This window comes from Anopheles merus, chromosome 3R (genome assembly GCF_017562075.2).
Source record: "Anopheles merus strain MAF chromosome 3R, AmerM5.1, whole genome shotgun sequence".
Classification (NCBI taxonomy): domain Eukaryota; kingdom Metazoa; phylum Arthropoda; class Insecta; order Diptera; family Culicidae; genus Anopheles; species Anopheles merus.
The window spans coordinates 31,168,948-31,196,329 of record NC_054084.1 but is presented as its reverse complement, the minus strand read 5'-3'; the positions used below and the strand labels follow the sequence as shown (position 1 = coordinate 31,196,329).

Genomic DNA, 27,382 nt, shown 5'->3' with positions numbered 1-27,382 from the left:
TGGTGCACCGTGTAGCCGGACCTGCAGCCTGCCTAGCCTTTGTGTCATCATAAAACCAGTTTGCTGTCGTCGGATCAAAGTAATTCGGTTGGGTTTGTTTGCAAAACTCTGTGCTCAACTTTTGTCGCCTAAATTTTTTCACACCTGCCAGCGGGAAAACGTTAGAAAAAATGCCTTCATTTACGGGTGAGTGTGTCCCTCCCGGGGGTTGTTGCCGCCGAGCCGTCCAAAAACCTTCCGAAGCCGACTTTCAGCCCGAAAGGTCCTATCTGCCTTTCGACTGATGACAGTTCACGCAATTGAGGTTATGGTGATGATAAACTCGGGAAAACAGTTAAAATAAATAAATAGCAGTTTTAGAACGAGCTTGTGCTCACATAAAATCATCGTGAAAGACAAATCTGCGGCGGAAAAATCGCTTCCTGCGGGGTTCCGTTTGCCCCATTGGTGGCCTTCGCTCATTGTCTTTGTTGGCCGTGTGTGCGGACAACGAAAACAACCATGATTAAGCATGTTTGGCTGAGCTGGGATGCTGTGCTTTGCTTTGTTTGTTTGCAGTGAACGTGAAATGGGGAAAGGAAAGCTTCAAAAACATTGAGGTCAACACGGACGAGGAGCCGATGCTGTTCAAAGCCCAGCTGTTCGCCCTGACCGGTGTCCAGCCGGACCGACAAAAGGTGCTCTGCAAAGGCATTAGCCTGAAGGATGAGGAGTGGAACATGCCGATCAAGAATGTACGATGTAGAGTTGAGTGCTGAACCCCTGACCATGCTCCTAACCTGCCGACTGCACTTTACACTTTTAGGGCGCCACTCTGCTGCTGCTCGGCACAAAGGAAGAAGTGCCCCAGGAGCCGGTGGAAAAGCCGAAATTCATAGAGGATATGAACGAGAACGAGCTAGCGACGGCCGTAAGTGAATTTGGCGCAGGGCATGAAGTGAGGTTTAGGTTTTCTTATATTTGGTTTCCTTTCTTCACATACACAGTTCGATACTCCGGCCGGTTTAGTGAATCTGGGCAACACGTGCTACATGAACGCAACGCTGCAGTGCCTCCGATCGGTGCGCGAGCTGCGCGAAGCGCTGAAGGAATACAAGGAAGAGGCGGGCGGTGCGTCGGGGCTGGCGGGGCTCGCCTCCCCGCAGGCCATTACCATGTCGATGAAGAACCTGTTCGAGGACATGGAGCGCCGGAACGATTCGATCACGCCGGTCCTGTTTCTGCAGCGGTTGCACATCGCGTTCCCGAACTTTTCGCAGACGGGCGAGAACGGCACGTACCGGCAGCAGGACGCGAACGAGTGCTGGTCCGAGCTGCTGAAGATGCTACAGCAGAAGCTGCCGGCCCAGAAGCTTGCCCCCGAGCAGAGCGTGAAGCACAGGTATGAGGCGCGCTGCAGGAACCTAAACGGGAGGAGTAGTTTCACACCAAGATTCCCGTTTTTTTTTGCCATTTCCAGCTCGTTCATCGATCAATGGTTCGGTGGCACGTTCGACGTGGAGATGAAGTGTACCGAGGCGGAGGATGAGCCGGCGAGCAAATCGAAAGAAAATTTTCTGCAGCTCAGCTGCTTCATTTCCACCGAGGTGAAATACATGCACTCCGGATTGCGATTGGTAGGTGTTGTCGGTCGGCCAAGGTTTTAACACGTTCGTACTAATTTCAAAGCGTATTTACCGAATGTCGATGCATTTTGTTGCGATTTAATTGCAGAGATTGAAGGAACAGCTGACTAAAATGTCTCCCTCCCTTGGGCGTGATGCTGTTTATTCGAAAACGGTAAGTGTTTTTTTTTTTTTCATCGTGCCATATACAAATTTAAATATTTTGAAAAACTGCTCGAAAAACTCAAATCTTGAAGCATACGCGTTTTTCTTTGCGGTTGTTTTCGTTCGATTTTGTTTTCGCCAACAAAAGAAGAGAAAAAACCATCTCTTTCACTGTCAAGCATACACACACATACGTACCGGAGCGCATATTCCGCATTTGTATGCAAACAAACAAAACATGCGTCCCCTTTCGTGTTTTTTTTTTCTTGTTCACCCCTCAGGGGGCGGAACGGGGAAAAACCCCCCTCGCGATCCGGCGTATTGAAAATACGGTACGCGAATCCATGTGCAGCATGACTAGCACATTCGCACTGAGTGTCAGTGCTGGGCCGGTTTCGATTGGGCACGGCTCGTAACATAATTGTCGCAATTTATGCGCTCAAAATTGTAGAAAAACAATGACCTCACGACGCTGGGCCCGTAGGAGGTGTATTTTCAAAACATGAAGCCATATTGAATTCGAACATGCATTCGTACCGCGTCCGCCATATTGAATTCGAAATGTGGGACGTCGCGGGTAGAGCGAGACATGCAGAGGTAGCCCAATTTGTTGTGCTCGTTGCGTGTAATGTGGTGCAACTTTGTCGCGAATTCGCGCTATTGCGCCACAAATTAATAAATATTTTACTTTTGTGATTTTTTATAACAAAAGCAGCTAAATAAAGCACGTTTTAAATTGCAATGTTGCCTATTAAAGCAACCAAAACACTGCCGCCAATCGTTCGTGCAGTTTCGAACATCGAACGATGCCGTCCCGCTCTAGCGCCCGACAGGCCGGGCGAAACCGCGTCGAGGGGGCATTTTCGCCCGAGCGAGCGAACAGACGCACTCATTTTTTCCCTGTCTTCTCGCGAGGAACAAATTCTACCCCGTCGTGTGTGCGGCAGCCATCTTTATTTTGGAAACGTGAATATTTGTCAGCATTCACGGGTTTAGCACGGGCAATTTTGCGGATCGTCGGAAGCGTGTTTCGTGTCGGCGAGTGGGAAATCGAACGGTAAACGGTGCGAAAGTGGTCAGAGTGGTGTGCCGTGGGACAATCTGCGGAAGCACACCCCACTGCGTGAAAAGCCAAGCGGAACGGATCGAAATAGCAAAAAAAAAAGCAAGCGAAGAAGTGTTCTCGTTGGTGTGCGTTGGTGTGCGTGCGCCTATTCATCTCGACGAGCAGAGGCAAACACTGCACAGCACAGCTGCAGGCAGGCAGGGCAACATTAGCACAGAACGGCAAAGAAGGAAATGCGCCAATGTTTGTTTCGCGTGCTGCATCCCAGTTCCCTATTTTGATACGCCACAAGCGGATGGTTCGTGTGTCGTTCGGAACAATACACGGTATGCGGAGTAGCAGCGGACAGTTGAAAGGATTCCCCCTGGCTCTCGTTGCGGAGCTTTAAACGTACAACTGGGGATTCTTCACACAAACACATATACGTACGCATTTACACACAAGCGACGAAACGGAAAGTGTGTGTTGTGTTGTGTGGTGCGGCATACCGTTCTAACGCAGTGAAATAAAGCAATAGAGGCGCATTCGGTGAAAAGCTCAACATTCTTCTCCCCCTGTTTGGTGCATTCACAACAACCTGCAAGCGGCAGCGGAGGCGCATCGCACACGAATCCCCTCGGGGCACTAACTAGAGCGAACCCGGAGGAAGCGCGCGACGTGTGTGAGGATGTTGTCATCGGGCGCATCGGAAGAACTAAAAATAATTCTTTAAACGCCGGCGGCACAACCAGGAATAGAACGAGTTCTTGTGTGTTTTCTTTTTCCCGCATCGCCCGCATGCTAAAATAGTGGCGTTTTGTTGGGACATCAAAGTGAGTGTGTGTGTGTGTGTGTGTGTTTGAGCAAACCGAAAAGGACGAAGTTACGAGGCACAAAAAAACACACAGCGCTGCCAACGATTACACACGCCAAGCAACCACTACTACTACCACCACTACACAAGCAGCAAAGGATCACACGCATACAAACGCAGCACACAAAGGAAAACCCCTGCACGGTCAGCAGCTGTCGTCGCTTGCCTCCCCACCATCAGGCTCTTCGTCACCCAGCCAGGAGCCCATTGTGTGCGTGCGTGCGTGTGTGCGTGTGTGGCAAAAGAATAAAGGATTAAAGCCACACGACACCAACCACCGCTTTTGTTTATTGTGCGCGTGTGTGCGTGCGTACGTGCGAGTTCATGCCGTTCCACCGTTGTGTGTGCTAGTGTGTGTGTCGGTGCGTACGAAGGACACTGTGGTACCTTCGAACAAAAGGGTCCAGCTCGAAGGAGGAGATAGCAAGGCCACTCCGTGGGGGTGCGGGCGTGTGTGTGCGTGTGTGTGTGAAGCTGGAGTGCGGTGCACCGGTTTACGGGCCGGGCTTACGACGGGAAAGTGCAGTGGTACGTCGACCCACTGGAGGAGCTACTGATGATGTCCTCCCATCATCATCTGCATCACTCGCACCATCATCAGCACGATAACATCATGTCTGAGGTGGAGGTGCCGGACGCGAACATCGTGGAGGAGGTGGACGGCAGTGCCGGGTTCGGGGCGGAGATCGACTACGACCAGTACGGCGGGGTGGACGGCCACTACGAGGAGGTGACGTGCGAGACGGAAGACTCGCAGGGAGGGCTGATGGGGCACCATCACCATCACCATCACCATCATCACCACCATCTCGGGCACCCGGGGGACGACGACGAGGAGATACTGCAGCACGAGCCGGACATTGGGCAGGCGGTGCACGAGGAGGTGCTCGATTCGTCCGGCGACGCGCTGTGCGTGTACGGCGACATCAATCTGGAGAACGAAATCTACATCGAGTCGGCGACGACCACGCCGGGCCCGTCGTCCCGCAAGCGCAAATCGCTCAAGCAGTCGCGCAGCGGCGGCGGCGGCATGATGAACCGCATCCGGGCGAACGATGGCAACGTGCACCATCACAACAGCGGCAGCCACCATCATCACGGGCTGACGGCGGTGGAGCAGCTGGACGTGAATCACAAGCGGCGCCGGTGGGAGCAGAAGCAGGTGCAGATCAAAACGATGGAGGGCGAGTTCAGCGTGACGATGTGGGCGTCCGGCACGGACGACGACGACGGCTCGAACCCGGAGATCGACCCGGACTACACGGAGTACATGACGGGCAAGAAGATCACGCCGGACAGCTGCGACAGCATGCCGGGCATCGATCTGTCCGACCCGAAGCAGCTGAGCGAGTTCACCCGCCCGTCCCACAAATCGAAAGGCGGCAGTGGGGGCATCGGCAGTGTCAAGCTGTCCTCCAGCGCATCCAGCTTGCTGCTGGCGGCGTCCCCGGACGGCCCCGGCATGATACTCGGTGGGGACGGTGGCAGCAGCGGGGGCGGCGGTGGCGGTGGCGGCGGACGGTCATCCTCGGACGTGTCCGATCGCAACATTGCCTGTCCGCACAAGGGCTGCACGAAGATGTTCCGGGACAACTCGGCGATGCGCAAGCACCTGCACACGCACGGGCCGCGGGTGCACGTGTGCGCCGAGTGCGGCAAATCGTTCGTGGAGAGCTCGAAGCTGAAGCGCCACCAGCTGGTGCACACGGGCGAGAAACCATTCCAGTGTACGTTCGAGGGCTGCGGCAAGCGGTTCTCGCTCGACTTCAACCTGCGGACGCACGTGCGGATACACACCGGTGACCGGCCGTACGTCTGCCCGTTCGACGGCTGCAACAAGAAGTTCGCCCAGTCGACCAACCTCAAATCTCACATTCTGACGCACGCGAAGGCGAAGCGCAACAGCAGCAGTGGCAGCAGCGGCGGCGGGGGCAGTAGCAGCCGACACCAGAGCGTGGCACAGGCGGCCGCCGCCTCTTCGCCGCATCATTCGGGCGCGGGCAACACCATCCTGCCGCCGCAAGCCTTCGTCAAGATGGAATCGGTCGAGATTGACAACGATGCGTCGCAGTACATTCTCTACACGGATTAAACGTAACGTGGGGAGGGGAACGGGTGGAAGAGAAGAGTGCGCTTGAGCGAAGAGGGAGAGAGGGAGGCAGTGGTGCACAGTCGCGATTGTTGATGCACACGCACATTTTGCCATTTATTGTGTTTGATAAGCGCTCGGTGCGCGCTAGGACTTACTAGAGAGAAAGAAAGAGAGAGAGAGAGAGAGAAGAGAGAGAGAGAGAGAGAGAGAGAGAGAGAGAGAGAGAGAGAGAGAGAGAGAGAGAGAGAGAGAGAGAGAGAATGCAGTCGAATTTGAACGAGGACACGCGAACGAGATAGCAACAGTGGTAACAAAACAATTGTGATAGAAGGGTATTGAGGATCACAACCAGTAGCCGGGAGCAAGCCAGTAGCGAAGGAAACAAATATTGCCCCATGATCGTTCATTCACTAGAAGAGGATAACAAAAAAGCCGTTGCAAAAAACTTTAAGCTTTCAATGCGCATTGCGTTGCGCACACCAACACGCACGCATCATCATCCTCTAGTAGGCGCGTGTTTGAATGTGGTTTGATGCTACCACGCAGCCACTTTCAGTTTGTGAACAGGAGCGGGAGAAGGGTTTGGGTGATTATCTATCCTCGAACAGTTTAAGTACTGTTGTGTGTGCAACAAACCCCCCTTTGTAGGATTATAGAGTACAAGGAAATAGAGAGATGTGCATTTTGTTGTGGTTGGGGGCACTCTTGGGAAATCCCAAAATTATTTGCACGCTACGCGGATCCCGTTAGCGGCCGGCATCTTGGGGCGGGGTAGGCAAAGAGAGCAAGCGAGGAGCAGAGCGTGCGATACAGTCATTTTTAGTGTGTAAGGATAAGTCTCTTTCTTTTTTTAAGAATTCCAACTTTCCCTTGTACATACACAATCTTTATTCCTTACCAAACCTACCTACCTAACTACCTACCTCCCGCGCAACCCATTTGCGGGATGAAACGGAAAAGAAAGAGGCGACAAACTGCTAGGCCAGGCCGTGTGCGTGCAGTACAGGTACAAGCACAAATGTTCACAATGCGCACCTTCCACCTTGTGCGTTGTGCGAGATTCATCCTAGAGATCAAAGTAGCAGTAGGCAGACAGGCAGTTGTTGCCTAGCACTGTTGTCTCCATCGCGCCAGGAAAGGGGGGATGAGAAAAAGCATCCAGAGAAATAGCAAAACAACAGAAAGAGAGAGAAAGCGAAATCCCCGATTATATTTAGATGTGCATGTGTATATTTGTGTAAGGTAAAAACTAACAAACAAAAGAAAAACCATCGATAAGAAACGAACCGTCGTACGAGCGTGGGGGAGGAAGGGAGCAACAGCGAGAGGGAAGCAGACATTCATCAAGAAAGATTTGTTTTATGTACAAAAAAATGAAAGCTAATGTATCCACGACACAGAATAGTATGAAGATGATGTGTGTACGTACGGTAGATTAGACGCAAAAAGGGGAAGACAGATAGAGCAGGGAAACACGAAAGTATGTACATAGCAAAACAAACAAACAAACAAGCAGTAGAAGCAGCCATCTGAGCAGAGGAGGTAGAGTCCTCATCGCATATTCTTTCCGTGAAAAGCGCGAATGTGTATATTGTTTTTTTTTGTTTTCTTTTGGTTTTACTATACTTTAGTTAGTGCGCACACACAAAATGGTATACACACAAACACACCAACAAATAGGAGCTAATTAAACAAAAAGAAATTTCATTTTGCAATCAGACAATATAGGGATATAAGACACACGCATCCAGCGCGCCGCTACCTTTTGTAACGCAGAACTCATTTCATTATCCTCATCGTAATCATCATCATCATCATCATTTAATGCATATTATCTATTGCAATGCAACACTTTTTTTCGAATTTTTCCATCTATTATTACCTTTTTTTTTAATAATTTTTGAAAATATGAACTCCCCATTCTTAAGCAAAAGCGTCGCGCCCTCTATATGTGTTTAAATTACGATCGTGTAATAATATTGAAAGTAATGCAGAGCAGGTACGAAGCGGGCGGGGGTGGCACAGGAACGTATGGTGTGATTGTATGGTTCTTTTGCGGGAACGTTTCCTGATTGCGCTTTTGAATTATAGCACACAACACCCCCTCCCAGAACAGAAGAGGGTTAAGTAAGAGGAAGCGTGAAAGAGAGAGAGTCTCCTAAAGGAAAGTCGGGTACTTTTCAGAAATAAAATTTTCAAGAAAAAAACCGTGTTTGTAATTGGATTTAATATTGTAGTGTAATGTGGAATGCACAAAAAGATCCTCTTGGAGGAATGATTTAAAAGTAATCTAAACAAATGCCATTCGTTTTCTTCTAGTCGCTGATCAGCCGTCTGCCGGCCTACCTGACGGTCCAGTTCGTCCGGTTCCAGTACAAGGGCAAGGAGGGCATCAATGCGAAGGTGCTGAAGGACATCAAGTTCCCGATCGAGTTCGACGCGTACGAGCTGTGCACGCCCGAGCTGCAGGAAAAGCTGACCCCGATGCGCACCAAATTCAACGAGATTGCAAACGCGGAGGTCGAGCGTACGCTCAAGGGCAAGAACAAATCGAAGGCCGAGCTGGAAAAGGAGAAACCCAAGACTGTTCCCCAACCGTACTGCTTCGAGGATGGTAATGCAATGAGCGAGGAAGCGTGTGGTGGCAGTTTAATACAGCTCTTTTGCTTCCATTTTTCCACAGATCTGGGCAGTAACAACAGTGGATATTACACACTGCAGGCCGTGCTAACGCACCAGGGACGGTCGAGCTCGTCGGGGCATTACGTCGGCTGGGTGAGGCACAAGGACGATCAGTGGATTATGTTCAACGACGATCACGTGTCGCCGGTGGATCAGGAATCGATCCTGAAGCTGTCCGGCGGTGGCGATTGGCACTGCGCCTATGTGCTGCTGTACGGACCGAAGGTGCTGGAGCTGCCGGTGGAGTCGGAAGACAAGGAGGGCGGTGGCGACCAGCAGCAGTCATCGCAGCAGGGAACGGGCGCCACCACGGGCGAAAAGATGTCGGTTGATTAATTTATATATATTTTTTTAATTATTTTTGGAGCGGGAGCGAGAGCAAGTTTGTTTCGTCGGAGTGTGTGTAGATCAACGTCAAAGATGCTCGGTGGAAAATTGTGAATAGATTTTCTTCGAAAAAGTATGGCTGGTGAGGTCTGCAGGTCTACGGAAGAGCGGTGTGGTACATTTTCCCGCGTGGTTCTGTTGCTTTTGCTACTGGCAACGGATCGAGCTAGCGGAAGGATGTCCTCAGTGATGTAATAAAATCGGTACTGAATCTTCACATGCTCTCGCAGGTGGTAATTTACTAGTTGTTTCTAATGTTATTGCAACATTGTTCGAAGTTTAATATTTTATTTGTACATCGTGAGTCTCGTCCGCTATATTATCTTATTGAATTGTATCGTAAAATAGTTTTGAAATTAATTTTGTGATAACCGCATTTGGGCGATAAATCTGAAAGGTGTTTTCGAAATTGAAATTCCGGAAAATTCGAGCATGTTCGAAAAAATGACAATCCGACAGTTGTCAAAGTGTGTTTGAAATCAGCGCCTTTCAACCAAGGAAAGGCAACAAATCTAGTTTACATATTCCGTTGCTAGGAAGCGGTTTTAAATGTGAAAAGAAGCTTTAAGCCATTTGCAAAAGTGTTCAGCTAATATCTAGCCTACGTGCTAACTGGATCTAAAGTGGTTTAGCAAATTTAAATTTCTCACTTCCTTCGCGCTCGGTTGAGAGGCACTGACTCGCCCCATGTTTTTGGGACCTGTCAAACGCATAAAAGCGAGCCGCGAAACAAGAAAGAGCCGCAACAACACGCGAAGAAGCACCGCCGCACACACATTGTACACACGCACGTACGCACGCCCGCACACACCACATCCGAGCAGCAGCAGCAGTACCATTTTGCGTGGAAAAAGTGTGAAATAAAAGCCGTACGAAATGGAGGAATACCACGATCTGTCCGGCGACGGGGGCGTCCAGAAGCGCATCCTGCAGGAAGGGACCGGCGACGAGCGCCCGTCGAAGGGCTGCTCCGTCTCGCTGCACTACACCGGCACACTGGACGCGGACGGCAAGAAGTTCGACTCGAGCCGGGACCGGAACGAGCCGTTCCAGTTCACGCTCGGGACCGGCTCGGTCATCAAAGCGTTCGACATGGGTGTCGCGTCGATGCGGCTGGGCGAGCGGTGCATCCTGCGGTGTGCGCCCGAGTACGCGTACGGCAGCTCCGGCAGCCCGCCGAACATTCCGCCGAACGCGACGCTCAACTTCGAGCTGGAAATACTGGGCTGGAAGGGCGAGGACCTTAGCCCCAAGTCGGACGGCGGCATACAGCGGTTCATCGTGCAGTCGGGCAGCAGCAAGAAGCGCCCAACGGCGGGCGGTCTGGTAAAGGTGCACCTGGTCGGCCGGCACGAGGGCCGCGTGTTCGAGGAGCGGGACGTGGAGTTCTGTCTGGACGAGGGCAAGGAGGTGGGCGTGGTGGCGGGAGTCGAGCTGGCGCTGGAGAAGTTCCACAAGGAGGAGACGGCCCGGCTGCTGCTGAAGCCCCAGTACGCGTTCGGCACGCAGGGCAACAGCGAGCTGGGCGTACCGCCGAACGCGACCGTCGAGTACACGGTGACGCTGACCGACTTCGAGGCGCTGGTCGAGCGGTCGATGATGTCGCAGGACGAAATGCTGGCCCAGGCCAAGCTGCTGCGCGAGAAGGGCACCAAGTACCTGAAGGAGGAGAAGCACGAGCTCGCCCTGAAGCTGTACAACCGGGCACTCACCTACCTGTACGACCAGTCGAAGGAAGGGGAAGCGGCCAAGCTGGCCATCTATCTCAACAAAATTCTGTGCCTCCAGAAGTTAAACTCGCACGACGAAGCGAAAGTTGCGGTAAGTGTAGCGGGGCGCTTCCTGATAAGAACCGCAATGGGACGATACCGCTGCTTCCCACGCTTGCTGTGTTTAAATTTAAACGCGATTTTGTGGTTTTGCGGTTTTCTCATGGTGTTTTTTTTCTCTCTCTCTCTCTCTCTCTCTCTCTCTTCTCCACAGTGCGTCGAAGCCCTCAAGATGGACAGCAAAAACGTGAAGGCGCTGTACAGGCGGGGAATGTCCAATTTGGCACTGGGCGACTTGGACCGAGCGCTGCAAGATTTCTCCGCTGTAAGTAGCGCGTGGATGATGGGCGCGTGTATTGTTTGATCGATAAAATACAATATTTCCTCTGTTTCGCCGTAGGTGTTGGAAATTGAACCGGAAAACAAGGCGGCCCTGAATCAGGTGACCATCTGCAAGCACAAGATCAAGGCCTACAACGATCAGCAGAAGAAGGTGTTTGCCAACATGTTTACAAAGTTTGCGCAGAGTGACTCCAAGGTAAGTTCTTTTCCCGCACGCGCATCGATGCATTAGCGCACGAACTTTGTGTCTTCCCTTTGGGGGTGTTGTGGCAAAAATCAGTAAAATTGTGTTTCCATTATTTGTCCCCCTTTCTTTCCTATTTTTGGGCCTTCCCCACGAAAAACCCATCTTCAAATCATAATTCTCACGGGTTTTGATGTGCTTTTTGTAGTAAAATGATGTGTTGTGCTCATTTCGCTACCAATCGCCAAACTTTTCCCTCCGGAAATTTCCACATCGTGAACGAAAACGAGCTTTGAACTGTTTGAAAAGAAAACATGCAAACAAACGAAAACTCCACAGTATGAGTGTAGAGAGAAAAAAAAAACCAAATTTGAAACAAACCTTTCGGAGCAGAAAAGTGCATTTTCACGAGGGTGAGGCACAGCACCAACCCTAAAACATGAACACACACACACACAAACCAAATGGGAGGGCAAACATTACTTAAGGCATATGCAAAACAAAACCCCCCCACCCACCTCCCTCGCCTGATACGAGTGTACCACCTTTTCTTCAACACACGCCCTCCCAACGTCATCAACTCCCTCGTTCTTCTCCTGCCGGCGGTCCCGGAACACCACGCAGAAAGCGCAGGAAGAGCAGAGCCGCCAGCCGGACGTGATGAAGCAAAAGTTTGGCGAGTGGGGCGCGGACGAGCGCGAACACGAGCCGACCCGGTTCGAGCAGGAAAACCCGGACGTCATCATGCTGAACGATCTGCACAAGCAGTTCCGCAACATGTGAGCAGCCGAATCCGGTCGATGCAAACTGGAGGTGCGTCCATCGTCGCCATAACAACGCTGCAACGCGGCGATTTAAACAAACCGGGATGTAAGCAGGACGCGAACGCCAACAGGATGCGCTGTTTGGCTTTGTTTCCCGATCGTAGTTGGCAGTTTTCCGCAATGATAGTCAAAACAAAACACCCGGATCATGCAAGAATGTTTTTTTAATTTCCAAAAAAAAAAGAAACAGCAGAAGGAAACGTTTGTAGAATCTTAACATGCCCCCTTTTAGAGGGAGAAGCGGCGATGAAATGGTAGGGAGATATGATGATTTACGACGATTATAAACTTGGATCGCGCTGAGTGGTAGAACACGTAATAAACTCGAAACAAAAAGTCGCTATATTTGCTCTTTAAACAACTTGCATTCTGTTTTTTTTTTAATTTAATATCCTTAAAAAAATGCTCGTATTTATTCGGTAACCACCCCCCGGAACGCCACCATGTTCACGGATGCCTTTGACAATGCAACAACAGTATGCTACTCCACCTCGTGACTGCAACGCTAGGGCGTCTGGTTCGTGTGCTTCCGCAGGTGCAAATCGTACCGCGCTTTGTCCGCCATCTTCCGTCCACAATGCGGACACTCGTACCGGTACTCGGACGCGTGCACCGACTGCAGATGCTTCCTCAACCGAAAGGCGAAATGAAACCGAGCCTCACAATGCTCACACCCGTACAGACGATAAGACTGGTGCGAAACAGCGTGCAGCCGGAGCTGCGATTGCTTTCCGAAGCACTTCCCGCACACCTCGCACAAAAACTGCCGGGATGGGTTGACACACAGATCTCGCCCAGGAATGTTGTCTCGTCTGCCACAGTGGCGGCAACTGTTTTGCCGCTTCACTGCTTTCCTATTGTGTCGATGCTGGCGGAGTGTTTTCCGATTCCGGAAGCTTGCGTACTGGTCGGATGTGCGCTCCCGGTAGTGAATCCCAAGACGGGCGGCATGCCGTTCCTGCACGTGATCGAGCAGATCTTTCTCTTCGTCGAACGTTACATTGCAGCAAGCGTATCCGGTGGAAAGTGTAGTTTGATTACTGCGTTTCTTGGATCGTTTCTTGACGCCTGCGGTGCTCACTTTACTCTTTAAAGATGAATCTGCATCAACATTGCTTTTAGCAATCAGACTTTTCCGCTCGGTGCATCCACTCATGTGATCCTCAAAACCAGCCTTCGTTATGAAACCGCTCGAACAAAGATGGCAAACGAATAGTTCAGAATTTTTAAACCACTGCTGATGGTTTCGTAAGCCATCATAATCTTCAAACGCCTCGTGGCACAGCGCACAAACGAACATTACAATGGGGGAAACATTTTCCCGACCATGGGTGGCAGCAATATGCTCGTAAAGTTCTTCCACAGTGCGGCCGGTAAAGTCACACCCGCAGCACTTATGACCGCTTCGCTTTATGTGCTCAAGCTCATCAGTCTGCAGCGCTGCATCCGTGGGCACCGTGACACGTCTTTCGGGCAAACTCATTCGTTCCTGTGCAGGCGAAACTTCCTGCTCGCCTTCCTGCAGCTGTTCGAGGCGATCAAACATTCTTCTCACCCGCCCTTGGAGTGCAATCGCCGCGCTTAACTGGGGATAGCAAACCTTCCCGCAGATCCACGCTTGTTCCAGCGCAGAGTGTGATGGGAGCTGCAAAAAGTGTTTGAAAACCAATTCAATTGTTTTCCAACAAAAACATCACGACGACAGCTCCATACCTCTATCCCCGCTAACTGTGCCAATGCTTGCACAACGGAGTGATCGCTGGTGAAAGCGCCCTGCAAATTGCTCGCTGTATGAGAGCGCACAACTTTGGTGCAAACACTACACTCGACTTTTGCACCGGCGGCACATGGCTTCGACATGGTTCTGTAATTTAACCGCTGCTCGTAAGCAATTAAAACGCGAAACACTTTGCAGCTTGCTATGATTCGAAGCAAATCGCAGCAAGATTATTCTCGCGCTGGCCGGAAATGTAAACAATAACAAATAAAAACAGTGTTGCCAGATCCGTTAAATTGCGTGCTTTCACCGAGCGATTCATTTCGAAAACAAATGTACTGCATTTTGCTTGTTTTATTACCTATTTAATTGCTAAAAATAGTTTTCCAAGCTTTTACAATATTTAGAAATTAATAATTCTTACCGCTTTTCTGTTATCGACAACTCTGCAGTCGAAGAAATGACCTCCCGAAACGCCCCGCTGTCACGTCGCTTGGTCAATGGCCGTCCGGGGAGCCCACAGTGCGCGCTGTGAATTGCAGGAGCGAGCTTGCTACCCACTGGCTTCCTGAAAATAGCAGCCACACAGCGAGAAATACACGACACACACGCACGGGCAGGAACAGGGCAGTCCAGCTTTTCTACATATTTGGCCATCTTTGCGCCTTCCCCCACCTTAGTGTGTGCGTGTTGCCAGTGTCCTACAAGCGAAAGTGCAAACGAGTGGTGCGTGATTCTATCGCGAGAGTGCAGAGATTGCAGTTTCGATTGCGCGCATCATCATCGTCATCATCATCGCTTGCCCGCCGCTGCGGTGAAATGAAAAGCAATAATTGGCAGTACGCGCCGGGCCCATTTTTGCGTAGAGCCGCTCGCCACCTATCCCGTCCACTCTTGTCGCGGTGTGCAGTGCAGTGGTAGTGTGATAGTAGTAGGCTGTGAAGTGGTGGTGATCGGCGAGGGCAGCCCTGCTCCCAAATGGTTGTTTAGCTGCTTCCGGGGAAAGGATCGACAGAAAGAGTTTCACAGTTTCCGCCGTCGCCGCCGCCTGCAAGCAACGCAATCATGTAAGTGTGCAAGGAAGCTGCGGAGGCAAGGGTGGATGAAAAATTTCACCCCTCTCTCTCCCCCCACCCCCGCCGCATCGTCGTAGTTGGTCGTGCTGCGATGATGCTGGCGTTAGTTCTTTGTTTTTGTTTTGTATTGCATCTCGCTCGCACCGGTGGGCAACCGCTGTGGCGCCGCCTGCTTCTTTTTTCGCCTGTAGTTTTGCGCGCTGGAGGCGAGCGACAAATCATTCTTTTTTTTCTGTGTAATCCTATCTTTCTTTTCTGGCTGTAAAAGTGATTAAAAGAAATACGAAAAATCAAGAATTGAAAACTATCGTTTAAAAAGAGTGAAAAATTCCGAACAAATCATGTCAGCACTTGTGAGTACCGAGGAACGGGAAACACGCGCAGAACCCGAATTCGTGCGAATTCAAGCGGGAACGGACTGTCGAAAGAACCGTATTTTTCCCAGTAACATTGCCTCATTTCACCTGTTTCTTATCTCTCGCCTCTTCCTCCCCCTGATAGGTCGTCCACGGTGGAGGAGCCCGATCTGTTCAACGACGTCGAAATTATGGAGGTGGGCGACTTTCCGGAAAGCGATGAAAACTACGTGTCCGTCGAGCTGTGCTCGGACGACGACGAGGACGATCGTGCACTGCTGGACGGGGACAAATGTTCCTCGCCCAAGGGGGGACTGCTGCTGTCCGATGAGGCAGCGGCATCCTCCACGTACGTGAATCATCTCTTCGTGTCTGACCACGAGTATATGGACGACGGTACGACCGGTAGGCGGAGTGGCGAAGGTCACACCCCACTCCCTTCCGCAGAGAGTGCCGCGGAACGGATGGCGCTGGAGGTGGAGCACCGTAGCGAGCGGTTCAGCGTGCCGTACGTGGAGGATCTCGAGCTGCAGGATCTGTTCGACAAGGATAACGGGCTGGACGACGGTATGCGGCTGGACGAAACGGACGACAGCAGCGGCAACGAGCGGGAGAAGGAGGAGGAGGAGGAGGACGGCCACGATGATGAGCAGCAGCACGATCCGTACGAACTGTTCGAGACGAAGATCGAAATCGAAGAGCCACAAATACAGGAAACGATCCTGGACGAGGAGTACATCGGCAATGAGCTGATATCGCCGCCGTCGGCCGACGAGTACGACAGCCACGACGAGGTGCTGCAGTCGCTCAACAGTTCCAGGGCGGTACAGTACCAGGGTGGCACGGCGGTGGGCGAGAATGATTCGCCGCTCGAGAACGACCATTCGTACACGACCATTAACATCATCACGCCACAACCGAGCGACCAGGAGGAGGCGGAGGAGGGCGTGTCGTCGGACGACGATGGGGAGCTCAGTTTGCGGAAGCTGGTAACGCTCTCGAAAAAGCTGGCCCGCGAAGGAGACGTTACATCGACGGGCGGCAAACGCACGGTGCAGAGGATAGAGAAGGTGGTGAAATCGTTCCTGAACCGTTCGACTGAGCTGCAGCCGACAGCGTCAGCGGCGCTGCTGGGCAAAGAAGCATCACCGAGCGAGGGCAGCAGCCTGTCCGTGCCGCTGTCGGCGAATTGTTCCGAACGGATGGAGGGCGATGGGCTAGTGCCGTCGACGGATGGGTCGCACGGTCGGCGGGAAGATTTCGGTTCCGATGTGGACTGTGCTAAAGGGGGCAGTGCAAGTAGCAGTGCTGCGTCCGGCGACGAGCTGGAGGAGTTGCTAGAATTGGGAGCCAAATTTACCCAGCATTACGAGCAGTGGCTCAAAAAGACGAGCTGCAGAGGAGGAGCTTACCAAAAGGGTTCAAAAGCGGCCCAGCTGGCTAATCTGGTTGAAAAGGTAAGGATGAGTTCGTTTTGTGTTTTGGCTACTGTTTCCTATAATTACCTTGATTCTTTCCGTTTCGTTCCAGATCAATCGTGTTAATCCGAGTGAAAATGTCCCATCGAGCCGGCAGGACAGCTCAAATGCCGCCAGCACTGGCAATAAAGTGGAAATAGCAATCCAGACGGAACGTTCGAAGGATCAGCACCGCAACGAGCAGTGCAAGAAAAGGTTACTAGATTCCTCCTCCGATAGCAGCAGCAGTAGTGGCAGTAGCAGTAGCAGCAGTAGCAGCAGTACCAGCCAACTCTCCGGCAGTGGAAATTCCAGCTCCAAGAGGACGAAGGAGGCGCTGCGACACAATCGCCGGTTGCGAAAAGGTGCCAAAGAAAAGCGTAAACCGAGCTCGGCGGATGAGCGTGGTGCGGGTAAGAAGCGCCGCGAACAAATCTACTCCGACAGCTCCAGCGACGAGGCGGAGAAGCGGTCGGAGGATGGTGGCCGTGCGGAAGGGGACGAAAACCTGCTCGACGGTGTGCTGAGCGGTGTGGATGACATCATGTCGGACGTGCATGACATCATACCGGACGCGGTGGGTGTCGTGCAGGACTTTCTCGACGGGGAGCAGCAGCGCCAGGAGCGGGAAGAACGGTCGGAGGAAACGCGCAAACGGTCCGGTGCTGGTGCGGGCAAGGAACCGACCAGGCCGGCGCTCAGCAAGAGCGTGAAGGACATGACGGAGGCGGAGCGAGAGGAGTACGAGGACATGCAGATCGAGCGGCTGTGCAACATCAGCACGCTGATCGGGTGTCGGAATGCGGCGGGCGGTGCGACGGGTTCGGGCGGTCCGGCAAGTGCCGCCAGCAAATCGAAGGAGTCGTCGTCGTCGGCGGTGAAGAAGAAAAAGGACGAGAACAATATGGAGCACTTTTTAAACCATGAAAACGGGAGCGACGACACCGCGGCGGCACCGCTCGAGCCACAGTCGGACGAGTCGAGCGAGAGCGAAAAGGACGTGGTAGAGACGGAGGAACAATTCCTGCAAAAGTGCAATGAAACGATGAAGCAGCAGCTGCTGAATCAGCTCAGCAGCAGCGAGGAAACGAGCGACGAGGAGGACAACCTGGACGGTTTGCTGTCGGGCGAGGAGGAGGACGATAACAGTGGCGATGGTCGGCCGAACGGGACGGGCAAGGAAGATTCGGACGACTCGTCGGCCGGCTCGTTGGTGGAAAGCTTTTTGAAGCGTCACGATTCCAAGCTGGCGGAGCGGAAGGAGCGCAAAAAGCAGCCCAACGAAAGGGAGAATGGCAATTTACTTACCAACGGACAGGCGGACGACTCCGGGGACAATGCCGGCGGGGAAAGTTCCGCGGAGCAGCAGGCAACGAAAGACTCCGAGCGGGCAGAAACGCCCAAAAAGCAAACCCGAACGGAGCTGGCAAATCCGAAAGACAAGGAACTGTTCAGCAACGATTTGTTTGACGACGAAAAGTCCGACAAGTCAGGGAAAACACCGCGCAAAAGGCGGAAGCGCATAAACGCGCGGAAAGCACGCGGTTCTGACAGCGAGCGCGAATCGTCCAGTGCCGATTCGGACGTGGAAATGCTGGACGGAACGCCCAAGAAGCGGCAGCGAAAGCGGGCCGCTCCAGTGTCGCTTGAAACGTTCGATTTCAGCGCGTCGCTAAACGCGTCCGCTGCTCCCAGGAAGGGTAAAACGCCTGCCACCACTGCTGGTGAAGGCAGCGCCATTGCAAAGCCGTCTCCAAGTACTCTCACTCCCTCCGGCGATAGCACTAACGACAAGCAGGCGAAAACATCCTCTCCCGCACCATCCGATCCGGACGCAACGACGACGGGCAGCGCAGTAGCAGCAGCGGCGGCAGCAACAGGCAGCAGCACGGCAGGCAAACAGAAAGGCTCCAAAGATGGCCAGGACTGTATCAGTCTCAGCTCGGACAGCTCCGACGATGCCGAGCTGATTACGGGCGATCTGGAGGAAAACAAAATCGTCCCGGACAAGGAGCCGAAGCGCAGGATCCGTGCCATGCTGACGAACGACGAGCTGGCCGAGGAGACGAAGAAAGCGCAGAAGGAGGAGGAGGGCCGTACGGCGCGACTGAAGAAGAAGCACGAGCAGCTGAAAAAGTTCCTCGCCTCGTACCTGCCCGGGCCGGGCGAGAGTGAGCTGGTGCTCGATTACGATTCCGTACGCAAGCAGGCGATCTGCGTGCATCCGGAGATAGTGAAGCTGCTGAAGCCGCACCAGATCGAGGGTATCAAGTTTATGTACGACAACACGTACGGGTCGGTCGACGCGCTGCCGAAACATTCCGGCTCGGGTTGCATCCTGGCGCACTGCATGGGGCTGGGCAAGACACTGCAGATGATCTCGCTGCTGCACACGGTGATGCGCTACCCGCAGCTGATGACGAACCGGGTGCTGGTCATCTGCCCGAAAAGCACGGTCATGAACTGGAAGGAGGAGATCGCCCGGTGGCAGGGCACGATCCGCACGGGCTACCAGATGAAGGTGTACTGCTTCCCGGACGTGTGCACGCAGAACGACAAGATAGCGGTGCTGAAGCGCTGGTACTACTGCAAGTCGCCCAACTGTGGCGTGATGCTGATCGGGTACGAGGCGTTCCGGGCGCTGATCAACTACGAGCGGCGCAAGGGTTCGGTCGGGCTGCGCAGCGCCAAGCTCGGGCTGATCAAGGAGTATCTGCTCAACCCGGGAGCGGATCTGGTGATCTGCGACGAGGGCCACCAGATCAAGAACAAACGGTCCGCGATCAGCGAGGCGGTGTCGAAGATTAAAACGCGCCGGCGCATCATGCTCACCGGTACGCCGATCCAAAACAACCTGAAGGAGTGTAAGTGTTACCGAGTGATCGGTTTGGATCGGTTGAACGCTGGGAAGGCTAAGACAATGCTTTATTCTGTTTTTGTTTCAGATTATTGCATGGTCAACTTCATCAAACCATCGTTCCTGGGCAGTGACAAAGAGTTTAGCAACCTGTATGCCAATCCCATAAAAAATGGACAGTGTAAGGATTCCGATCACCAGTCGATCAAGATCATGAAGCAACGGTCGTATGTGTTGCACAACAAGCTTTCCAAGTTTGTGCAGGTAGGTTTCGATTGTGTTTTTAAAAATGCTAACAATTACATACAAATACTTATCATCTTCATTTTTTGTTAATTTTCCAAAATAGCGTAAGGAAGCGGCAGTGTTGAAGGAGTTTCTCCCGGAAAAGTTTGAGTATGTTCTGTTCGTTCCACTGACGCCAGTACAAGTAAGTCCTGCCGCGATCGTGCGGGCAGATGGAACGGAAACGGAATCATCCGGAAGGATTCCACGCCGAAAACTGGTAAACGTGTATCGCAATGCCAACCCCTACTCACGAACGCTTTTTTCATTTCCAGGAAAAGATGTACGAAGTGTTTCTACAGATGAATGATTATACGAACAACGATGTTACCGGCGAGCCGGGAAGGACAAAGAAATTCAAACTGATTGCCGATTACACCTCGCTGCGAAAGGTGATTGGGACACGATTGAGTGTATTTGGAGTAGTAGTGGGAGCTCGGAATCGGAGCTATCCGATGCCGATTCCGTGTTCGGAATCAATTCCGGAGCCGGTTCCTATGCTGGAATCGATTCCGATTCCGGAGTTGATTCTGCAGCCGATTCCGGAGTTGATTCTGCTTCCGATTCCGGAGTTGAATTTGCAGCCGATACCGGAGTTGGCTTTGGAATCGATTCCAGGATCGGAATCGGCTCCGGAATCAGAATCGGCTTCGAAATCGGAATCGACCTTGCAACACAATTTGCTTCGATAACGGAATTATAATTGACAACAGAATTGGAATTAGCTTCGGTATAAGAATCCATTCTTGCATTCAAATAAGAAGTTTCAGAAGCAAAATCCGGGAATCTCTATGAGATTCTGATTCCGAAGCCAATTCCGGAGCCAATTCCAGAGCCGATTCCGATTTCGGAAGCGATACCGATTCCGGAGCCGATTTCGATTCCGGAGCCAATTTCGATTCCGGAGCCGATTTCAATTCCGGAGCCGATTCCGGAATTGATTCCGTAAACTGATTCTAGACCTACTATGCGGAATCGGTTCCAGATAACTTCATTTTTCCCATCACTAATTAGAAGCGGCCCTTTGTAACGCTTTCTGCCCTTTTCAAACACTTTTTCACAGATCTGGACGCACCCGAAAGTGCTGGAGAAGGCGTGGGAATCGGCCAACCTGGAGAAGAATCGGCGGGACGCGGCGCGCAAAACGGCCACGCCGGACAGCGACGACGAGTCGCCGGACGATCACAACGACATCAAGAGCGGCCAGCTGTCAGTGACGAACGACTGGTGGCGCCAGTACCTGCAGATCGCCGACCTGGAGTCACTGTTTCCAAGCAACAAGCTGTGGATACTGTTCGAAATACTGAAGCACTGCAACGAGCGGGGCGAGAAGGTGCTCATCTTTACCGCGTTTGTGTCGGTGCTGAACATGGTGGAGCATTTCATGGCCAAGATTCACCACCAGGAGGAGAACCCGCAGCTGTCAGACGCGTACGCGTACAGCGCATTCAAGGGACCGTGGGAACCGGGCAAGGATTATTACCGGCTAGACGGGAAGACGCAAAAGTCGATCCGGCATCAGATGATCACGTCGTTCAACGATCCGCAGAACAAGCGCACCAAGTGCTTCCTCATCTCGGCCAAAGCGGGAGGCCAGGGCATCAATCTGACCGGCGCGAACCGGGTGATCATACTGGACACGTCCTGGAATCCTTCGAACGATCAGCAAAACATTTTCCGCATCTTCCGTCTTGGGCAGAAGCGCAAGTGCTACGTGTACCGGTTGATTGCGGCCGGCACGATGGAGGAGAAGGTGTACTCGCGCTCGGTCACGAAACAGGCGCTCAGCTTCCGGGTGGTGGACGAGCAGCAGATCGATCGGCACTACAGCTACGGCGAGCTGGCGGAACTGTATACGCTCACGAAGGTGTCGGAGATGACGCGCGAGACGCCGATCCTGCCGGCGGACGACATACTGGCGTCGCTGTTGCGCACCTACCCGAACAAGATACTGAAGTACCACGAGCACGACTCGCTGCTCGAGAACAAGCCCGAGCAGGACCTGAGCGAGGAGGAGAAGAAGGAGGCGTGGGCGGCGTACGAGCGGGAGATACAGAACAACGAGAACCGGTCCTACCTGTCGCAGCTCAACTCGATGGGTGCGGCGGCAGCGGCCCAGCTCGGCGGTTTGCTGGGCTCGTCTGCATACGGTTCGCCGATGGCACCGTACTACGCCAGCGCCATGGGCTATCCGGGTGCCATGGGGCTGCCAATGGGCGGTGCCGGCGATATGTACCGGAGCGATTACGCCGCCTCGTACGGCAGCTCGATGGGCCGGCCACCACTCTACATGCAGTACGCGGGTTCGCAGCAGTACAGCACGCTGATGAACGATCCGGCCTTTGCGACGGCCTTTGCCAAGATGTACAGCAGCTTCCCGCTGTCCGGGGCGGGCGCAATGGATTACGGTATGCCGCCACTGGGGGGCCATTCGTCGCCGATGGCAAACGGCGCCCAGTCGATGCTCCCACCGATCGGACCGGCGAGCAGCCCGGGAGGAGGAGGAGCATCGACCGGCAAAGGCGGGGGTGGAGGAGGCTACGGCACGACGTCTTCGCTAGCGAGCATGCTCAGCCTGTTGTCGGGCAAGTCAGGCGCCGGTGCCAGCGGTCTGTCGTCGTCCGCCCTCACCAGCCTCAGCCAGTCCCTGTTGGGCGGGTCTTCGAGCTCGTCGCTGGCGGAGCTGGCAGCACATCACACCGCGCTAAGCAGTAGCGGGGCCAGTCCGTCCGCTCACTACAGCCCGCTAAAGCAGATGAGTGACTATGCGCAAAGTGGTGCATCGTCCCTGCTGTCGCCTAATGCGCTGCAGGCTTCGGCATCGTCGGGTTTATCGATTTCAAACATTGCCTCGCTGCAGAAAGCAAACCCACCGCAACCACCACCGGCAAGCAAATCGAGCAGCGGCAGCAGTAGCAGCTACGATTCCGTCACGAAAGCACTGTTTAACCGATTGACCGAACAAATGTCAGCCTCGGCACTGGCAACGGCGGGCGTTTCTAGTCCATTCTCGCCGCGCACTGTACCGCTGCTATCGCCCACGCTGGACAATCAGCCGCGCAGCAGTGCGGGAGGTGCTTTCCCACTGACGGCTTCGTCACCGATGACATCGAATAGTGGCAGTGCGTTAACCGTTCCCATCAGCAGCAGCAACAGCAGCATCAGCACTCCCTCTCTACTGTCCTCAACGGCAACGGCTTTATCGCTATCGATTGGACAGGGCCCACCCAAGAGTACAACCGCCGGGGAGCAACCGAGCAATCTAGTGGCGAATAACCGTTCCGCAGGGGACAGTTTCGCAGAAAACAGACTGGCAGCGACACCGCCTGCGTCTAGTTTGCGGTCAGGGCCGGTTAGTTCGGCAGTACCGGCCCGCACACCAACCGCTGTCGCTAACCCGAGCGAAGAGGAGGACAAATCGCGCCGCACGTCAACTGCGCCAGCAAAGGCGCAGGACGTGCCAAACAAACGTGGCACGGGAAATAACTTCAACAGCACGCCGTACAGTACGACAGTGACCCCAAGCAGTGCCACGGAACCGTCCAACACGAACAGTGGTGGGAAGGACACCACGAAAGCTACCAAAACACTAAGCAATTTGGCACAGCAGCTGCCCAAACCCTCGACTGCGAAGGTACCGGCGAAGCAGAGCAGTTTGCAAACCGCCGTACCAGCTGCTGTCCCACCCGCTCCACCCATCATCTCCAACCCGATGCCAAGCCGACTGCAGCTGGCGCGTGCAAACATCGCCACCAGCGTGAGCAGCGCATCCACCCCTGCCCAGCAGGCACTAGCGAAAAGTGGAGCCTTGAAGCCCAGGGTACCATCGCCCACCTTCAAAATGACGGCAGCGAACAAACAGCCAACGGCGGCAAGCAAACCGTCGCCATTGTCTCGCAGCCCACTGACGGTACAAACGGCCGTCGGTGCGAATAAGAAGAACAGTCCGCTGCCGTCTCCTGCCGGGAGTAACAAGGGCAACTCGTTGCCATCTCCTGTTGCGAACAGCACAGGACCGTTATCGTCTCCCGCCACGTCGACACCTGCTGCAACGCCTGCTGGGATGAGATATATGCTTTCTGGATCTGCAGATCAGCGAACGGCAGCAACAACCACGACGACGCCAATTACCACCAAACCGGCAAAGAGTGGAATTTCCATTACGACTAAACCACAACAACAACCACAACAACCCACGCCACCGCCACTTCCAGCGCCTACTTCTGTAGTGAGTGTGACGCAACCGCCCACCATCGTCACTACCTCCGCTGTCGGCAAAGGTGCCGCCAAAGCGATGGCGAAACCATCACCGGCGACGGTTAGTAGTGTGAGCTCGCAGATTAAAATCAACCCACTGAACGCGCTGGCCAAACAGTCCGGACTGGGCAGAACGCAAACGCTGTCGAACACCACTACAATAACGGCGGTGAAATCGGCGCCAGCACCAGCACCACCCAAATCCAAGCCCGAAAGTCGCCCAATGACGGTGATACCGATGAAAACGTCCGTATCCCCGTTGAGTGGCGCAGGTTCTAGGGCTGTTAAAAAACCCGTCACTACTCCTACAGCGTCGACAGCTCCACTAGTAGCCGCCACCCCCAAGCTGACTCAACTGCAACAATCCAGCCAGATCGTTAGCAGTGTAACGGCTCCTCCTACTGCAGCCCGCACGATCGCTACACAGTCTGCTGTCCGTCCTGCGAGCGCGCTGCAAAAGTCGAGCTCGGCGGCAAAGATTACCCCCGTCACGCTACTGTCCGCGGCCAGCATGACGGGTAAGCTGAACAACCCGCCGGGTGTGCCGGGTGCGCCCCCTCGACTACCGGGTACGGCAGCCTCCTCGACCATGGTGAAGACTTCGTTAGGTTCAACACCTTCAACCAACTCCATCCAGCAGCAGCAGCAGCAGCCCGTGTTAGTTAGCCGACCAAATCCACCAATAAGTCAGATAAACCGCACACCGGCAGTGATCAACCGGGCGGGCAAAAGCCCCATAACCATCAATCCTGCTGCAACGGGTGCCTCCACCGGGGGTATCACGATAACGAAAAGCAATTCCGCCAGCATTATCACACCCAATCCGGGACCACGTGTGACGGGGGCTGCCGGCGCATCTGCGCCCGCTACCACAATGACGGTAATACCAACCGCAAACATTATTCTGCCTGTGTCGGCAGCACCGGGTGGCGTGACCACTGGCAGCGGTAGTACAGGCCAGCCCACCCGGTCCACGCTCAACTACAGCTACAAGGATGTGGGCAAAGAGCTTGTGATACGGCGAGCGGTGGCATCGCCCACCATGCGACGGATCTTGCCCTCGACACAGGGATCTCAGCAGATCCTCATCAACAAAGCAACAGCAGCAGCAGCTGGGACGACTACACTCAAGCCCGCTGGGTAGGTATTTACAATCACCAAATCCACCAACACCACGGGGCGGCCCCGTGGTACAGTCGTCAACTCGAACGACCCAATAACATGCCCGTCATGGGTTCAAACCTAAAATGGGGCCGCCTCGCCGTAGCAAGAATTTTGGCTATCCGGCTGCGTGGTAATGAATTAAGTCCCATGTCCGCGTAGGGACGTTATACGCCATACAGAAGAAGAATAAATCCACCACCAATTGTCTTTTACACCGTTTCTCTTGATTTGTTTACCCAACAGCACACCAACCACCACAATGACAACAGCGACAGTGAAAGCCAACCTACCGATGGGGAACATTATTCGTGCCGGTGCCGCTGGCAGTAATTCCGCAACGACGTCACTAACGGCCGGTGTGCAACCGACACCGAACAGTATGATCATTCGACGCCGCGGCATCGACTCGACGGCGGCAAAGAACGCTCCCAAGACGCTGTCGTCGCATTTGGGAGTTATGCCGGGTACGCCACCCATGAAGCGTCCCAGGCTGGAAGATAATACGGTGAGTGGTGTTGGATTTTCTGCTTTGCTTAAAAAGTTCATACAGACATTTAGATGCACATATTTAAAACAATAACATTGCAAACTCTAAACTGCTTTATTTTAATACGTTGTTCTACATTATCGTTGGCAGCAAAACGCAAACAGTACGATCGTAACAACAATTCCAGCCAGTGCACCATTCGTTGTGGGTAGTCGATTAGGTGGAGGTATAACGGTCACTGCCAAAACCGCCACCACCACCACCAACACAGCAGCGAAACCAAAGAACGGCAAAGGTAAATTATAGCAAGCGGTGCGCTGACTTTTAACAAATCCTACTGCAGCTCGACCCAACAACAAACTGTACACGCTTTTCTTGCTTTCACTTTCAGGCGATCATACGGATGTTGTAGTACTGGAGTGAAGAAGTTCCTGCAATAACCGGCACCGGTGTTAGTGTAATTTATAGATAGTGGTAAGCAGTAACATTTAAAAACCACTAGCAGCATAAGAATACCAGTAATGGAAAACGGGAATAGATTGATTGATGTCTATGTCATGCCACCGTTCGTAGCAGTGCGTAATTTATGCATTCGAATCAGAAATTAAGCGAAGGGGAGCTTTTATTATCTCTTGAGCATAATATGAGGCATATGTAGCATATGTATGTGTGAGTGTGTGTGTGTGTGTGTGTATCAGTATGTCGTCAGTAAATACGAACGTCCTATAAATGTAAATAGAGCAGTACGGTGTACGGTAGATTATTGCACTGTAATTAACTTATTCTTGAATGGCAACACACTATTTATGCTAGATAGATAGCGGCGGCAGTTGGGAGCCAGTTTTCTGATATACAGTATAAGTACCGGATGTGTAATTGGATAAGGAATCTTTCGAATTGGAAAACTGGTGGAAAACGAGCGAAAGAGAAGGTTGCAGATAGGGATCAGAACAATTTACCGGCAGGTAAGCGAACACACACCTACCCATTTTGAATTTAATACATTTGCGATAGAAAAACTAAAGCATTTTAACGATACACTAATGTTAAGCTTTTAAATACGGAAAGCAACAGAAAGCGCACAAAACTACCACAACGAGGCCAACGAGGCCGTCAAAGTAGGCCATTGCAAATGGAGACGATTAGTATCGTGTAAATAATGTGGTGTGTGCCACACACATACCAAACCCCCAAAAGGTTGTGTAGGCTTAAAACGATCGTACACTCTCCTCGTGCTCGTCTGTTGCTCGTAGAATGTCCTGAACCAGAACAAATAGGAAAAACCGAGCAAAAAGAATACGATTATCACTAGTGATTTATCTTCTCATTCTTGATGTTTGTGGTAGTCCGGGTACGTGAGAACGGGGAGAAGAAAGGATAAGGCTTTTGAAATTGCTCGAAACCGGTCGTGTAAATCTGGTGCTGTGTTTAAAGCGTAAATGTAAGTAGCTTCTACTGAGGGGGGACTAGCTTAGAGAGAGAAGGAGAAAGAAGGCGCATTAAGAACTGATTGTGCGATGAACAATCGCTCAACGTGAGTGGAAGATGGAATTTAAGGGGGAAACAAGGAACTCTGTATTTAAAAGAAGTCTGCAGTACCATAGCTGTACATACAAAGTGACATTGAGTTGTGATTCTCATTCAAAAAACGAATTTAAATAAATTTGAGGAAGAAATGGATTCAACCGTATACCCACACTACCCCTTTATCCGGCTGTAGAAGGAAGTATTTCAATGAAGTAAAATCCCAAATGCTTC

General features: G+C 52.7%; 5 protein-coding genes across 6 annotated transcripts; 4 read left to right on the top strand and 1 right to left on the bottom strand.

Annotated features, from left to right (window-relative positions):
- The first annotated feature begins 25 nt into the window (after nucleotides 1-25).
- Nucleotides 26-9,066, top strand: LOC121597788 (ubiquitin carboxyl-terminal hydrolase 14). Its single transcript, XM_041923920.1, has 8 exons — nucleotides 26-186; nucleotides 559-734; nucleotides 806-910; nucleotides 987-1,381; nucleotides 1,460-1,616; nucleotides 1,714-1,779; nucleotides 8,100-8,394; nucleotides 8,464-9,066. Exons 1-8 carry the CDS (start codon nucleotides 171-173, stop codon nucleotides 8,796-8,798), a joined length of 1,545 nt encoding a protein of 514 aa, XP_041779854.1. The 5' UTR covers nucleotides 26-170; the 3' UTR covers nucleotides 8,799-9,066.
- On the top strand, nucleotides 2,488-7,179 carry LOC121597789 (transcriptional repressor protein YY1). Its single transcript, XM_041923921.1, has one exon. The coding sequence runs from the start codon at nucleotides 4,245-4,247 to the stop codon at nucleotides 5,778-5,780; it is 1,536 nt and encodes a 511-aa protein (XP_041779855.1). The 5' UTR covers nucleotides 2,488-4,244; the 3' UTR covers nucleotides 5,781-7,179.
- A 298-nt stretch (nucleotides 9,067-9,364) lies between the features above and the next one.
- LOC121597790 (FK506-binding protein 59) lies at nucleotides 9,365-12,140 on the top strand. Of its 2 annotated transcripts, none has more exons than XM_041923922.1 (4): nucleotides 9,365-10,670; nucleotides 10,833-10,943; nucleotides 11,019-11,156; nucleotides 11,769-12,140. In XM_041923922.1, exons 1-4 carry the CDS (start codon nucleotides 9,726-9,728, stop codon nucleotides 11,925-11,927), a joined length of 1,353 nt encoding a protein of 450 aa, XP_041779856.1. In that variant the 5' UTR covers nucleotides 9,365-9,725; the 3' UTR covers nucleotides 11,928-12,140. The 2 variants fall into 2 exon arrangements, with proteins under 2 accessions (XP_041779856.1, XP_041779857.1); XM_041923923.1 differs by lacking the exon at nucleotides 11,769-12,140 and adding an exon at nucleotides 11,353-11,497 and having other exon boundaries at nucleotides 9,366-10,670.
- Nucleotides 12,141-12,292: 152 nt separating this feature from the next.
- LOC121597791 (zinc finger protein OZF-like) lies at nucleotides 12,293-13,937 on the bottom strand. The gene is made up of 2 exons (XM_041923924.1): nucleotides 13,682-13,937; nucleotides 12,293-13,613 (listed from the first exon to the last, which is right to left on the bottom strand). Exons 1-2 carry the CDS (start codon nucleotides 13,826-13,828, stop codon nucleotides 12,474-12,476), a joined length of 1,287 nt encoding a protein of 428 aa, XP_041779858.1. The 5' UTR covers nucleotides 13,829-13,937; the 3' UTR covers nucleotides 12,293-12,473.
- A 289-nt stretch (nucleotides 13,938-14,226) lies between these two features.
- LOC121597783 (transcriptional regulator ATRX-like) lies at nucleotides 14,227-27,304 on the top strand. The gene is made up of 10 exons (XM_041923912.1): nucleotides 14,227-14,752; nucleotides 15,263-16,574; nucleotides 16,648-19,438; nucleotides 19,520-19,695; nucleotides 19,781-19,861; nucleotides 19,992-20,108; nucleotides 20,780-25,113; nucleotides 25,381-25,642; nucleotides 25,775-25,919; nucleotides 26,016-27,304. Coding segments are annotated over exons 1-10 (9,252 nt in total). The 5' UTR covers nucleotides 14,227-14,750; the 3' UTR covers nucleotides 26,048-27,304.
- Nucleotides 27,305-27,382: the final 78 nt, after the last annotated feature.